General features: G+C 53.4%; 2 protein-coding genes across 7 annotated transcripts; both read left to right on the top strand.

Moving 5' to 3' along the window:
- Positions 1 to 330: 330 nt before the first annotated feature.
- On the top strand, positions 331 to 8606 carry LOC122386783. The gene is made up of 3 exons (XM_043376356.1): positions 331 to 509; positions 1929 to 6821; positions 7832 to 8606. Exons 2-3 carry the CDS (start codon positions 1929 to 1931, stop codon positions 8078 to 8080), a joined length of 5142 nt encoding a protein of 1713 aa, XP_043232291.1. The 5' UTR covers positions 331 to 509; the 3' UTR covers positions 8081 to 8606.
- A 509-nt stretch (positions 8607 to 9115) lies between these two features.
- On the top strand, positions 9116 to 15289 carry LOC122386782 (translation initiation factor IF-2-like). Of its 6 annotated transcripts, none has more exons than XM_043376350.1 (8): positions 9116 to 9150; positions 10714 to 10892; positions 11113 to 11267; positions 11980 to 12248; positions 12706 to 12812; positions 13193 to 13740; positions 13974 to 14357; positions 14752 to 15289. In XM_043376350.1, exons 2-8 carry the CDS (start codon positions 10766 to 10768, stop codon positions 14854 to 14856), a joined length of 1695 nt encoding a protein of 564 aa, XP_043232285.1. In that variant the 5' UTR covers positions 9116 to 9150; positions 10714 to 10765; the 3' UTR covers positions 14857 to 15289. The 6 variants fall into 6 exon arrangements, with proteins under 6 accessions (XP_043232285.1, XP_043232286.1, XP_043232287.1 ...); XM_043376351.1 differs by having other exon boundaries at positions 9118 to 9171; XM_043376352.1 differs by having other exon boundaries at positions 9119 to 9145.
- The last annotated feature ends 105 nt before the right edge of the window (positions 15290 to 15394 follow it).

Below are 15394 nucleotides of genomic sequence, written 5' to 3'. Positions count from 1 at the left end.
TTGAGCCAATAAGTCGCTTGATATGCGGTTGCCCGGCGGCCCGGCCCGGGCCTACGGTCTACGCCGCTACGGAGCTCCGAGGAGACCGCAGGCGTCAACGCGAGCGAACTGATGGACTCTCTCACTCTCTCAGCAGTCAACGGGAGACTAATAGAGATTTTACTTACCAAATACCAACATAGTGAAATCAACTGGTTAGGTTAGTGAAATAAACATTTGAGCCTTGAGCGCCGCTCCCAAGATTCCTTTACTACTCGCCGCTCCTATGGAAAGGGAAAACTTCACGCATATTGGAGAATGCAGGGGCTGCCATATGTTCCATTTTTGAACTGTTGTTTTCTTTCCTGCGCATACGAGACAAACATTGGAATGAACGATTTTCAGTGAAATATGTGGAATTTTGACAAAAAATCAATTATACTTTGAATTAAACTCTCATTTATCATCCAGTCGAGCTATTTACTTATTTAGATAGCCTTGAGAGAAAGTGGAAACAAATAAATATTGAGGTGAGAAAGAAATTTCAGCATGATTTGTTCTTGTCTGCCAGAATTCTTGTTTTTTCGTATTTCAGTACCTAGCATTCACAAGATACCGCTTGGAAGTTAGAACAGCGTGAGAGTTCCGGTTAGCGCCTTGGTCCGCTGGATGTGGTGCTTAACCCAAACCAACCAACCATTCACAAGATCAACACAGCGCGTTTTATAACCTTCTAGGTCCTTTAATTTATGATCCTGAGGCCAGGTTCTGGTTTACCAACAAAATATTGCCTACTGCGGCTATGCCGCTTTTTTGCCAGCCCTGAAGTCGTAGCAGGATCAGTTTTGCCAGCGTAATCACTTATCAGCTTGTATTTTTCAGGTGGGCGTTGTGATTTAAATAAGATCATGAAAAATAACGTCTTCATCAGCAGCCTGTGATTTTCCTTTTGATAAAGCTGACATTTAAGTCATCTTAATTTAGGTGTTAAGTAGTTGTCAGGCCTCCAGAGTTCAGTGACTGATCTTACAAAATATCTGAGATTGTCACTGTCTTTTACCTATGTTTATTTTACCCTGGTTACTTTTTTGTTTGTAAATATTTAAAGGCCTTCACTTTCACATCAGTTTCATCCAATAAGCCATGTAAATTGAGTATGTAAAATTTACATCCAAAACTAATATTGATTCAGGTTGAGAATTTCGGACTCAGTGCCTCGGTCAACTGATATATAATTGTACTGAGGCAGTTGGTGAAGCTCTAGTGCATGGGCATCCGCAAGGCGCAAGGCAAAAAGTAAGGTAAAGTGTGTTATGGTTCATTGACCTTATTCTTAAGCACTGAATGCTGGAGCTAAGACACAGATTAGCTCCAGCATTCAGTGCTACAGATGTCATCTGAATCTACAATATATGCTAAATATGAATTGCAAATGTTTAATTTATGAAAAGAAATACTTATGTAAGGCCTTACCACAGTCCAAGTAGAATATGGAGACATCCATGCAACACCACTCTGTTCTAGAATTGACTACCTACCTACTTGTTTTGTCAGGTGAACCAAAGATAATGCTAAACTTCACAAGGTATTATGGGTATTATGTATACTGCAATGCCAAACAATAATATTTGGTGTGGGGGAAAATGATTAAACAATAAGTGCATCACAAATACAATTGTTTGATGAGCTGCTGCCAGAATATAAATAAGGAGTTTTCCCAACAAGATCTCACTGCTGGATGGCATGCTGTGAGAAGCATGTGCTGTTAAACCATGACTGTGAGAGGTTTGAGTTCCACAGGTCTGGGAACCTGACTGATATAGCCAGATTAAAAGATATAGCCACTCACAGATAACAGTAGTGAGCCACTTTAAACACAAAACTGCAATGGAAATGTGGTGCTGGGTCTAAAAACTGTCTTGAGCTGACAGTATGTGTTTCTTTCACAGATGGACCTGAGTGTGGAGAACGGTGGCGACCTGGGCCGACTGATGACGGCAGCCGGTGACAACGGCCGCCGCCTCACCGGCTCCAGCATGGAGAGCTCACGGGCGGACGAGCCCGACGCCAGCCAGAGGAAGAGCGCGGCCGGCCGCTCCCGTCGGCGCCTTACCCTGGAGATGACTGCGGCGCTGCTGCATCGAGCCCGCCGCGAGACGCGCGGCAACGAGCTGGACTTTGAGCGCGCAAACACGCTGGCGTTCCACGACACCGCCGACACACTGTCCACCGACATGTCGGATAAGAGCGGTGTGGTGAGCGCCGAGGAGCGGGCGCGCGCCTTCTTGGAGAGCGGCTGCGGCGGGTTGTCGCTACTGGACGCCAGTCGACTGCTGGAGCAGCTCCGGTCGCCGCCAGGCACACGACGCACTCGACGGGGCACGCGTCGCCTGGCATCGCCCCGCGCCGACGCCACGCTGGCAGAGCTCGGAGAGGACGGTGTGGCCGCTCTGTTACACATAGTCGACGAGCAGCTCAATTCGTTCAAGGGGTCGCTTTCGGATAGCGAGGGTGAGATCTCGTCGTCCGAGGAGACTGTGCTGGAGGCCGAGAGGACCCTCACCTCGGAGTCTCACCAGGCTGGCGGTACGAACTCTGTCGAGGCCGAACAGGACACCGAGAATTCTCAGCCGTTCACCGAGCCAGCGCCGGTGTCTCACCGTCTCGGGAAGTCGGCTGTGCCTGTCAGCTCACCACAGGGCGCGGCGGCCGGTCTTGAGCGTCGCGCCGCACTGACCAATCTCAGTAACACTGCTTTCGCTCCCGACCGAACTTCGGTGGGAACGTCGGACATCAATCGCAGTATTGTGGCCGGAAGTCTCGACCAGACTGTCAACTGGTCTGGGCGTAGTTCGATCGAGCGTTGCCGCTTGCGCGGTTCGCCAAGGGCCTCCATGGGTCTTTCCAGAGCAATGCCTTTATTGCAGAGCACTCCTAGGGTTTCCAAAGCTGGTTCGGAGTTTTCGTTACGACTCGAAGACTCATTTACAGGTTTGAAGGACGTCACTGAAGTCTCGAAGAGCGTTTCTAGTGGGAATACGCTGCCTAAACATCCACTTGGGGGTAGTTCGGGTCCAGTGCAAAAGACACGAAGAAACACACGGAAGAAGAGACAGAACACGGAAGAAAGTGCCTCCGCTCTTCAGAGTAAGAGCGCTACAGACGGCGAGAACGATATGTGTACCCGACTTCAGAGCTTATCGCTTTCCAGCACCGCAATGGCCCGGTTAGCGGAGTCGTGTGTCCTGTCAGAGTTAGAGCCTTTTACACCTTCCTCTGAGCTTTCAGAGTTTCAGTCAGCAACTCCTATGGACGTTTCAAACCTGCAGCAACCACAGCTGTCGTGTGAGCAATCTCAACCGGAGCTTTCTTCGTCAAACGCAAGTGGTCGGCGACGAGGGAGGAAGCGAGGTCCCAAACCAAAACCTCAGGCAGTGAATGCTACGAACACAGCGCAGAAAGAGAATGATGCAAGTCAAAACGAATCGCAACAGAGAAGCGCCATGGATGCCTCGGATGTATCGGCCAGTCGTGCCGCCAAGGTTCGTCGTCGCACGATTGAGGTGACTGCTGCTTTGATCCAGAGGGCTTGCTCCGGAGTCCCCGTGTCCAGTAATGCGGGCGATTCGCTCCTGTCTTCGTTCGACTGCTCGCTCGGCTCTGCCTCTGCCGGCCAGAGGCAGAGCGCCGAGGAGCGGGCGCGCGCGTTCTTGGAGAGCGGCTGCGGCGGCTTGTCGCTCCTGGACGCCAGTCGACTGCTGGAGCAACTCCGGTCGCCACCAGGCACACGACGCACTCGACGGGGCACACGTCGCCTGGCATCGCCCCGCGCCGACGCCACGCTGGCAGAGCTCGGAGAGGACGGTGTGGCCGCCTTGCTGCATATGGTTGACGAACAGCTGAACTCGTTCAGGGGTTCTTTCTCCGATGAGGATGACGAAACTTCATCGGAAAGTACGATGTTGGAGGCTGAACGAACTCTGGTTCAGGAGGAGTCACAGGCTGAGATGAAACAGGGTGGAGATCCGTCGAGTACCGAAAATCCCACAGCCTGTGCAGATAGCTCGCCAGATTCAGTGTCGGACAAGTCCAGTGTGTTTCACTCAGCTGTGGACGACACACCGGCTGATCAAATGTCGCGAGAGTCGGTTGGGGCGTGGCTGGACAAGAGTCGGAGCTACCAAGTTGGCAGTCTCGAGCAGACTAGCCGCGCTGATCGCAGCTTGTCACAGGCCTCGCTGCGCCTCTCGACAGCCGCCCCGCTACTGCAGAGCACGCCCAGACGCTCCGCGACGGGCTCCTTGGCCTCGCAAATGTCGCTGAGACTGGAGGCGTCATCTACAGTCAATGACGCGTCCAACTTCTCCAGAGCGACGAGAGCATCCACCACTTCTCGAGCTTCAACGACATCAAGGGCCTCTACAGCCTCGCGAGCGTCAACTTCTTCACGACTGTCGGGGATGGAAAAACGTTCAGGCAATGCAAGCAATGTTTCAGCCACATGCGAAGAAGTCGATGTGCCAGTGCCAGAAGCGGATGCTGCTGGGACTGCATTGTCAGTCGTGATGGAGGACGCCACGCCTCCTATGACTGAGGAGAGCCATTCTTCAACGCGGGCCGCGGAAGAGGAGTGTTCTGACAGTGACGCCACGTTGGAGGAAGAGGAGGGAGCTGACAGCGATGCTACGCTGGAAGGAGAGGCGGCCGTCAACGACTGCGACGATGTGCCTGACTCTGGGACAGTGGAAGACATGACCGTTACACCGATCGTCGAAGAAACAGAGAAACGTGAATCTCTTACGTCCTCCAAGATTCATCAGGATGAGAATCCATCGAACTCCGTGCCGATCGGATCTCCTCCCTCTGCCGAACCGCGAGTTCTTGCAGCTGCCTCCATCCTTTCCGAGCCAACAGAGACCGTCACAGCGCCTATCAGTGCTCTACTGTTTCCATCTGGGTCCAATCCTGGCGTCATATCGGCCACCATGAGCTCATTCCGGGCTCCGGAGCTGCGGTCCCCGGTCACAGCTAACAGCTCGCTGACGGGAATGTCGGAGATATCTCTGCGTCGGCCGGTGGGTCGGGATTCGACGCTGGCTCCGGCGGTGGCGGCGGCGGCCTGCGAGCTGTCGCTGCTGGCGGGTCCTGAGGCCAGTGGTCGACGGCGGAAGGTGCGGGGAAGTCGGTCGCGTGTGGCACCGCCGGGTGCGTCGTTCGTAGATGAGACGCTACACGAGGAAGGAGAGGATGAGGAGTGGGAGGATGCGGAGGAACCGTCGGATGAGGGGAAACGAGAAAAGAACGAGGAAGAAGAACTAGAAGACCGAGGACAAGATGTCGAAACGGAAGCAACGTGTGCGGTAGAGCAGATGGAAGTTCGTCATCCAGGCATCATTCAAGAAGTGGATGATATGGGTCATGTGGACTACGAGGGCCACACACGATCAAGTGAATCGTACACGAAAGCAAAGAGTGTCAGTAGAGTAATGGCCTCCCCGGAATCGGTAGTACCTGACCAGGATGCTGAGGCAGTCAATACCACCCCTGCATTTGACAGCAGTACCAGGTCTGCACGGGGCGGGTCTTCGACGCGGCGGAAGGATGGAAGGCGCTCTCGGGCCAGCCGCAGTCGGGTGATGGAAGCCTCCGCAATGGACTCGTCCAACATGGACCTGACCTGCATCACAGAGACGGTGACAGCAGCTGTTCCTCTGCTCAGCTCTACAATGAGGGAGGACTCAGAGGGAGCCGGGATACGGGTGGGTGGCCCACGGAAGGGTGCCCATAGCCTGTCGTCGTCTTTCGGCGGCTCCGGCCGACGTCTGATGCTGTCGGCGTCTCCGGTCGACTCCCCGGGCGAGGTGAGTGCCCTGTACCGAACCTCGTCATCCAAACTGAGCCGCAGTCGTCTGGGGACGAGCAGCAGGCGTGGCTCGGCGACCAAATCGACCAACCGCGGCTCCCGGTCACGGCTGGGATCGTCGGGCAGTGGTGGCAGAAGTAGGGACCAGTCGGCGATCTCGGCACTGCTGGATGAGACCATGGATCGGGTGACGCCGGTGCCGGCGCTACCCATGTCTCGCCTGCCGCTGGTGGGTGGAAGTCCGAGCGGCGGTGAGCCGTCCAGCGGAGCTGTATCGAATGCCAGCCGCACCTCTCGGGGCTCGGGAGCGAACAGAAGCCGCTCACGGGGTGCAAACTCCAGCTGCAGCTCTAAAGGAGGACGCAGTCAACCCAGCCGCATCGACCTCAGCGCGGCAGGAGACGGTGCCTCTGGCAGTGACGAGTCTGATGACCTGGAGAGCACGCTGGTAGGCGAGGAGGGTGCCGTTGGCCGCACACCGACTGGCCCGGACGCTGCCGGCGATCGACGCGGACCGCTGGACTACAGCTCCATCACCCTCCCGGGCGTGAGCCTCGCCCGGCCGTCGGTCACCGGCGACCCGGCCCGGCTCAGTATCGCGCCGGGGGACCCGCTCGCCTCGTCAGCACTGCTGAACGAGTTCTCCGGCGAGCTGGACGAGCTGGATGAGGAGTCCTACTACAGTGAGGAAGAAGAGCTCGGCGCGGGCGCGGCCGGACCGCCGCAGCCTCCGCGCACCGCCGCCGGCCGCCGGCCCACGCGACAGGAGCGGTTCGCCGCGCTGTTCCCAGAGGACGCCGATAAAGCTGGAGCTGCAGCGGCGCCCAATACCAAAGCAGCTGGTCGTAGGAAGCTGGGCGCGCTCCCTGCCACGGTACGCTCCAACGTGCGGCTCTTTGCCGTGGCCGATGCCGACCACAAGCGGTGGCTGAAGGCGAACGCCACGGGATTGAAGGTCACCGCCGACGCCCAGCGCGAGGTGAGTTGGGACCGGGGGCCGTGGCTTTGCCTGCTGCAGTGTGTGATTGCTGCTTTTCTTTGTTGTCATTTCTGAGCCTGCAGGTTGTCTCATTTTTCACTATCCTTTCGTTTGATATAGGATGAGCGGCAGCTAACTTTGCCATAATCGCAACGTGTTATTTACCAACTTGAAGTTCGACATGATCAGTTTGATGCCGAAACGGGTGCCAGAATTCCACTTATTTTCCGTAAATTAAATGATAAGCTCCATCGAAAATAAAACGAACAGGCACCTGGCACAGCCGTGTCCTCCCTAAAAGTATTCAGTTTACGCCTAAATTTGACCGTTTGGTACGCTTCCTAAGTTCCTCTTCTGTCCCATCACAGACATTGTGTCGTATTCTTCTGCGTCCTGCTTTTTTTCTATGCCATCTCCGTGTTCGCCGTGCTGAGCTGCCTGTGTCCGCCATGCTGTCTGTCTCTTACGGTGTCATATTTCAGTGTCACGCCTTGTCGTCTTTTTTTTCTCTCAGTGCCTAGCCCATGTTCCTTGCTTCGTATCAATGTATGTCATGCTGTATCCGTGTCGTTTATCCGTGTTGTTTCTCCGTGTCCTTCCTTTTAGTGTTCGTGGCCGTTGCCGTTGTGCTGTTCTGAACTTTCAAATAGTGTATCTCCTTGTGCCGTCGTACCGTGTCTCCTTGCCCTGCTGTTTGGTTTCTCAGTGTTTCGTCTTGTGGTGCGTTATAACCTGCCGCTCGATGTCTCAAGATTCTGTCGTTCAGTGGCTCAGTATCCCGCCATGCTGCGTCCCCGTGTCACGCCATAGTTCATACCGTGTTCCTTTTTCCCTGACACCTCGCATGCTCCTCTGGCCCCCAGTTCGTGTCTCAGTATCCCTCCTTGCGGTGTTCCTCGTTCCCAGATGTACCAGCTCACCCTGTCATGTGTCCCTTAGTTCGTGTCTCAGTGTCCCGCCCATGCCGTGCCCCCCGATGGACCAGCTGACACGCCCCTCCTCTCTCCCAGTTCGTGTCTGCGCTGGAGCAGTACGAGCAGCTGGTGCTGGCGCAGCTGACCCAGGTGCTGGACGGACGCCGTCGCGTTACCACCGCTGACGTCCTGGAGCTGCTGCGACGCTCCGGCGTGGCGCCGACCGTGGCCGACGTGCGGCGACTGGTGCGGACCCACCTGCCGCTGGAGGCGCAGCGCGAGCTGGTGCGCGTCACGGAGGCCGGCGGACTCTACCCGGCCAATGATCCGCTCAGCGAGGAGTGAGCCCGCGTAGTGGGCGGCGGAGGACAGTGTATGAGGAACTGGGAGAGGCGGCGCCTGGAGGAGAGAGGGACTGATAGGGAGTTAAGTGGTGCGGTGGTAAAGCTATGAAGAGCTCCTCATGGACTTATAGTGTGTAGTATGTTTTCAGTGACCTCTGGGCCTGGGGCTCTGACCTGGGGCTCTGACTTGGGGCTCGGAGCAGAGCTTCCTGTGGCGCCCTGGCTGTAGAACAGGCCCGCTGGCCATCCGGACGCCGTATGTGAAGTAGCTGCTGGAACTTGGGGGCCTGAGTCGGGTGTGTCCGGTCCGGGTCCCCTTAGCACCAGAATCTGTGCCCTAACACGACCACGTTGGGACTTGAGCGATTGATCGTAAGTCGTCAATCATTAAAAGTTTTGTCTTCTTTTCGTCGTGAAATGTGGAGTGTGAGATACTGCGCCGATCTGGTGAGTTGTGACAAACGGTCCCATCTATTTTAGTCCACTTCTCTGGTGCGACAGTGCTTGTAATAAATAGCTGTTTCTGTTCGACGCATTTTATACCATTTGTCCTCCCTGAAGCGTGTGCATCGCTTAGCTGTTGAAGGAATGAACGCATACCAGAGTTACATTTCAATGGTATGAGCGTATTTTCGGCAAATACTTGCATGATAAAAGTTTTATTGCTATGCGATGCCGTCACTCAAAGGTGGTGTAAAGGTCGAAACTGGGCTCGGAAAAGCGAATCATACTGTAGCGAATGAACTGCAAGTGCAAACGGAGCCCAGAGATGGCCCAAAGGCCATTGTGGTTTTATTCTACGTATGTGATATTGCTTTGATTGAGGGTTTTGAATTTTAACATTTCAGCTAACGACCCCTCTACACTGAGCTCAACTTCATCATGAACATCTGTAGATAATTCAGTAAAAGAATAACTTACATGGAAATGGAAACCTATAGAGGAAAAAAGCTACCAAATGGTGGCTTCAAAAAAGACATACATTTATTGCGCAGCTGATACGAAAGTGAAATAATCGTCCGCGCGCGTTTGCGTTGATGTTGATGTTGATGTTTTTGGGCCTTTGGTGGGGTAGGATCGTTCGGTATCAATGTAAATGTAGCTAAAATTTACCGTTAATTCGTGATTTTTTTTTGTCATTTGTCAGTATCTAACTTCTATTAATTTGCAGATACCTGATGCTGTGTGGTAAAGTAAATGGGACGAGCTTTTCCTGATCGTATTACCCACCAAAATTTAAAATCAATCTGCTTATTGTGAAGACTGCAGACATGACATGAGACAGGGGGGAAAGCTAGATGTGATTATAAATCCTCTATCTTCTTCTTGTGTAGTCGGCTCTATCCAATGGTTGCAATCCTTAGCCTTTTAAACACTTAAACACTACCGCGTCACAGGCGCCGCGCCAGAGAATCGAAGGATGGGTTTGGTACCTGCGTTTCGGTGTTGTTTTTGCCACTTTTGCTTGTAGTTTATGTACATTTTCAGGGGTAAGTGATTGTATCCACAATTTTCTAGCTCGATCTATTGTTTCTGACATTGTGATGTGGCTTTCATTCAATATAGTCTGGGGTGCAAAAGAGTGATTTGACCAAGGATGGTCATAGAATTTCGGCCCGTCTCCGTTTCTAATTTATTTCGACCTGTTTTGCTATTGATAAGTTGAGAGATCCATGTAAATGATTATTTTAGCTCATTAACATATCATTCTCTGATCTGTTTGGCAACATTAACCAAACAAATAGTTTTTGAAGATCAATGATTGTTTCTTCCAATGGACTTTCAAACCAAAGCACTTAGTCGCACTAAGCAGTAGGCAATTTTCAATGTTTCTTTTAGCTTTAACTGCTCTGAGGGGTTAGCAGTATGGATCTATCAGGACAAGGCACACTGAGCTGGGACACTCATGCTGCATCAGTCATACAATGCTTTTTCAGCATACTCAGTGGTGTGTCACTTCTGGAGCCACCTGCCATCGTCCGTTCTCTCCGTGCTGGTCACGCTCTGGTCCTCTCGCAGGTCCGGTACTGCATGACGGTGTATGGCAACGGCTCAAAGAAGAACCTTGCCAAAATTCAGAAAGTTATTTATTATGGGGTAAAAATGATGTTTGGCCGCAAGAAGCGTGAACATGTATCCCACATGCGTGAGGAGCTGGGGTGGCACAGCGCGGAGAAACTTGCATCTTATCACACTCTGTCTCGTACACAAGGTGTGCAATCACGACGAGCCCCAAGCTTTAGCCGGTGGCAGATAGGCGCGAAGCCATGGGGACACGGGCCAGGACGGCTCGTGAGGACCGCGACCTCTATGTGCCCCGGTCACGTACCGAAATGGGGAATAGGTGCTTCTGTTGTCGCGGTCCTGCTTTCTTCAACTCACTACCATCGACATTCGACACTGACTGAGCTACCTGTAACCGCGTTCCCTCGCCACATCACTTTGCGTGTATTTCCACCCCAAACTTTTTATGACTTTGTATCTTTGACGAAAGGTGGTAATAGCCACAAGCACTGTGGATCGCCTTAATAAATGGCTATATCTATGTTTATGCCTATGACATGAAAGTGCCTCACTTAGTACCAAATTAAATGTGTATATGCATTGACACTGCAGCTGGGTTGGTTATTACAGATATTGTAATACCACCTTATAACACACCTCTGAGATCTGACATTGGGAAGACATGCGATCCAAGCCGAAGCCACGCTCGGCGGCCCGGGGTCGCGGACGGGGCCGTGGTGCAGTAGTGCGGTACAAGGCAGCCGCCCCCCAAACAGGAGCAGGAGACTCCAAACAGGTGGTGCAAAAAGGTGAGCTTCATGCGCACTGAACTCATTTCATGATCGCTGTGAATGTTGTATTCCAAACTGAGTTGCAAATGGAAAATGACCAGTGAGTTAGTTTTCAAAAAACTTGTGTTATGTTGTTCATCATCCTCTTTTTACATTAGCACTGGAGTCTGACATTGATTTTACTCCCGCTGACAGCGTGCAGCGGTGTGCCCGTCTGACGCCAACCCTCTGCCCCCAGAGCCCGGCGGTGCTGTGCTCCACGAGTACCCGCTGACGCCGACTCCGTTACCGGTGCGCGCGCAGCGGCAGACCCGGCGCAGTGAGGCTGGGTTCCGACCGCGCATTGTCGAGTTAGACCCAGTGACCGACCGCACTCTGCACCCGACTCCGGCGGTCAGTTCCGCGCAGTGTTCTAAAATTGGATTTTGGTTGGGTGTGGCGATGAAGAAAGAAAATTCCTAGGATGAGAAAAAAAAAGAAGTAAATACCAGTAGTAGGTATTCTCGCAGAAGGGTGTAACGCCCTTTTATGCCGTTTGATGAAGCAGGATTTCATGTCAGGGTTTTGACAGGATCTAAAAGAAAAGTATGTGGATACATCGACTGCCAAGTGACATGTAACCTGGCTGTTTGAATGCATGAAACATTTTCCAAAGATGACATAGTGTCACTTTATCTGATTTTTTGGATGAAAATATAATCTCCATTGGGTGTGATTTTCCACCCAAAAATCTGAAAAACGGAACACTGGTTCTGCGCGGTGCCGGATGAGGACGACCTGTCAATGTTGCTGCTGCTTCTGGCGATTATTGTAAAGGTTGGGGGGAGGGGGGGGGGGCGGCAGCTTGGGAGAATGTTGGAACTTCGGAACACATTTGAGACATGTGAGTGAGTTGTTGCAGCTGTTCGCCAGATCGCAAATTGTATCACCATATATGGCTTCGGCTCGATGCTTTCTGTGACGAACTGCAGTACTGTCGCTAGCTTGTGCGATGAGCGTCAAGTTAATGTTCCTTGAAGATCTCTAACACATTTGAAAGTCCCTCACCCCTCCCTTTCTCTATGACTTTCTTTCACTCGCTCGTCCCCTATTCTTTCACCGTCAGCAGCCGCCGTCGAGCGTGGGTCGGCGCTCCAGCGTGCAGAGCCGCCTGTCGTCCGTGCCGAGTTTCTCTCCGGGCGGTGTTGTCACCAGCACGCGCCTGGAGAGTCCGGCCGTGCAGGCTCCCCGCTCCAGTGTGTCCCAGTTCGTCAAGCCGCGCACCCCGCAGAAGCGGCGCAGCGACCGACCGGCGGCCGTCGATCTGCCGCCGACTCTGACACCGACACCGACGCCGACACCACCGCCGCCGGAGCAGGAGCAGCAGCAGGAGGGGTGAGTGATCCTGTGGTGAACTGTTGGGGTTGGTGCATTTGGGGATAGATGGCGTTCAAGGATCAACGAGTTTGTAGGTTTGAGTGTCTATCCGTGAAAAAGTCCAGGCTCTCACCTGAGTAGCCAACGACTGGCTTATGCACTTATGCAGTCGATAGCGGGTTTGCTGTGATTTCCACAATCAGTGATTCAGTAGTTTATTCTCAGATACTCTTGTTTGTATGCCGCCTGCCTATCAAGTTGACATCGTTATTGGATTCATTTGAGTCAATGGTAGTGTACTCTACCCTGCCAGATTAGCTTATATTGTTGGTTATGACGCATTCCACTGCCTTATCGCACACAGACCTGTTGTCCGTCTTCCCCTCGTATTCCGCCCACTAGCTGCTGAAGCCTCTGTCTATGATTCGCGGTTCTACCCCAGTAGCTCCCACTGACTGTCGATCCCTATCTACAGCGGCGACACACCCCAGGCCAGTGGCGAACCCACGGCGAACAGCTGGGAAACGCCGAAGACGCGGCGCTCGGCGACCAAGTCAGCCTCCTCCTCTGCCTCCAACAATGGTGAGAGGCGTAGGAGGCAGGCTGCAGCGAGTCGCACTTCGGACAGTCACGCCTTCGTAGTTAAGATTGATAACGAATTTGTTATCTGATAGGTGTAACGTTGCAGCTGTGCTATTTTGAACAAATTATGTAGGGCAGCTTTATATATATTTTGCTATTTAAAGGATTCTTTGCTATTTGGGCACCTATTTCAGATAAGTAATTGAAATGAAGAAGCATGCATCTTACGCATAAATAACATTAAATTGAACTCGCTTACCGATCTTTCGTAAGATATAATCGCTTGTATCCTTCGTGTGCTATAGCAAAAGCCACTCGTGGCTATACTTGACGTGACGTGGCACGACAGCGGCCCATTTAAAACGCATTTCCTTTTTCAGAGACACCGTCAACCGCCCAGAACACCAAGATATCGGCCAAGCAGGTGCTGAGCGGCAATCGCTCCTCAGCACACGGCTCCTCTGGTCGCCGCGACCTCGGCGGATCAAGGGCGGGCTCTACACCGGCGGTCCGGGGCGGCCGGGCGGCCAGTCGGGGCCGGGGTCGCGGCGCCGCCTCCCGCTCCCGCAGCCGCATCGACCGAGACGAGGAGTCCGATAAGGAGAACGAGGAGGAGGAGCGGGATCAGGAGTCCGGAGAGTCCGCCGCGGAGTCGGAGGATGCGGAGCTGGAGCAGACCTTTAACGACTCTGTGGACGACCCGTCGTTCCACCCGCCCGATGAGCCCGAGTCGGGGGGCAGCCGCAGACGGAGGAGCAACTCCCGAGTGGCCAACAGCCTGACCTCGGCGACGGGGGGCGCGAACGGGACAGCGGCGTCTAGGGCTGCCGGGGCCAACGCCTCAAAGGCGTCCAGAGGGAGGCCGTCCACCGCGGCAGCAGCACCCGATAAGGCCAAGAAGTCGACACGCAAGTCCAAAGATACGACGGTCAGTATGGTATTTTTTACTGTAAACGTACTGCTCAATAATCGACCTTATGTAGTCTGAAATGCGCGGGTGTCTCGCAAGTTAGTGCTCTTACAGCCCGTCACTCATATTTCGTTTTAATATTAATTTAAATCACCAGCTACTTTTAACTCGCACTATACGACTCGCACTCGTACGTTTCTGTGCTAGAGTTTCTCGCACATACCCTCACCAGCTCACCTTTCCACCGCCAGGCAGCCAAGTCCCGTCGCTCCACCAACCACCCAGCTCTGAGCGCCGAATCTCCTCCGGGGCGCCGCGGGGGTCGCCGGTCGGCCGGCCAGCGCCGCTCCACGGCCCTTCGGTGTCCTCTGACGGTACGCGTGGCTGGCCGGAGCCGCACCGTCGCCGCAGACAACCGCGCCGACATGTTGGAGACCGCCGAAGACCTGGTGGAAGCAGCCCGCAGCCGGCCGCTTCACTGCTACGGCGACGTCGGAAAGTTCACCTGGGACCTGGATCAGTGTGTTATTGATCTGATGGCGCTCAAGGAGACGGGCCGGTACGGCGCCCCCAAGCTGCTGAGGGCTGTGAAGAAGAACCGCACGGCTGTCGAGCTGCTGCTGAACCCAGTGAAGGTGAGGGGCGCGATACGAGGGCTGGGGGTGTTTCGAGGGGAGGGTTTGTTGGATCCTGGTTATGCGACTGTCAGTTCACCGTCACTTACCAGTGGCAGTTGGGCGGGAGCAGGCGCCTCGATGAAATGTTTTGTTCGCATTTTTACTCGCTATACAGAGCCTGGGTTTTCAGTAGCTGTCGCATTTTCACTTTACATCGGGGGACTGACTTATGATCCCAACCTGTCGGGTGGAAGTGGTAAGTGTTCACGTTCAGGAAGTTGGAACTGATGTTACTAGATCTCGTGTCGTATGATAAGGCTGCCAGCTGGTGGACATGCCGTATTTAAGCCCTCCCAGGTGGAGCTGATGTGTTTTGTAGCAGGTGATATTTACTGTCTTGTCCCCCTTCCAGGTGGAGCTGGTAGAGCTGTACAATAAGGCGTACAAAGAGGACGCCGACCGTCGCCGGGACGAGGCCGTGCGCGCCTTCCTCTACGACGACGATTCCGATGAGTAGTCTTCCAGAGGTGTCTTCACCAGCTCAGTGCCACCCAGCGACTGTTTGTGCCTTTGGACACTGTGGCTTATTGTTCTTGTAGTGTTTATCATGCGCCATGAACTGTAGAATAGTAGGTGAACCGTCTGAATGCATGGATTCAGCGAAAAGCGATGCTTGTTTCGTGGTTAGGTTGCGCTGGGTAAGATGGGACCAAGAAGTAACGACTGTCATTCCACTGTAAGGTTTGCTCAGTAAGAGATCCGCGGCAAACGAGAAGTATTTTTGTGTACCGACTACCTACATGTAACTTTGCCTGTGGTGGATGCAGAGGAGCTGCGCTGTTGAGTGTTTTTCATAATATGTAACTGTAAAATAGTGGCGCTTGGCATGGCCAACCATGAAGAGCTGCACTCTGCCGTTAGTTTTGCTATAAATACAATTACGTTATTATCAGTAAGCCCTTGACCGACCAGACGCCCATAATTCCATCCCTTGGTAGGCAAAGATGAGATAAACGCCCCGGGGAAATGGGGCCACGTATCTGTAACCCCGCGTT

The sequence above is a fragment of the Amphibalanus amphitrite genome, unplaced genomic scaffold (genome assembly GCF_019059575.1).
Source record: "Amphibalanus amphitrite isolate SeventyFive unplaced genomic scaffold, NRLGWU_Aamphi_draft 000262F_arrow, whole genome shotgun sequence".
Lineage (NCBI taxonomy): Eukaryota > Metazoa > Arthropoda > Thecostraca > Balanomorpha > Balanidae > Amphibalanus > Amphibalanus amphitrite.
The sequence above is the reverse complement of the archived record's forward strand: the minus strand, read 5'-3'. Positions and strand labels throughout refer to the sequence as shown.

Coding starts and splice junctions, on each gene's coding strand:
- LOC122386783 (XM_043376356.1), top strand. CDS start 1,929: ATGGACCTGAGTGTGGAGAACGGTGGCGACCTGGGCCGACTGATGACG. Junction 6,822..7,831: donor CCGCCGACGCCCAGCGCGAG/GTGAGTTGGGAC, acceptor CCTCTCTCCCAG/TTCGTGTCTGCGCTGGAGCA.
- LOC122386782 (XM_043376350.1), top strand. CDS start 10,766: ATGCGATCCAAGCCGAAGCCACGCTCGGCGGCCCGGGGTCGCGGACGG. Junction 11,268..11,979: donor CTCTGCACCCGACTCCGGCG/GTCAGTTCCGCG, acceptor TTTCACCGTCAG/CAGCCGCCGTCGAGCGTGGG. Junction 12,249..12,705: donor CAGGAGCAGCAGCAGGAGGG/GTGAGTGATCCT, acceptor CCCTATCTACAG/CGGCGACACACCCCAGGCCA.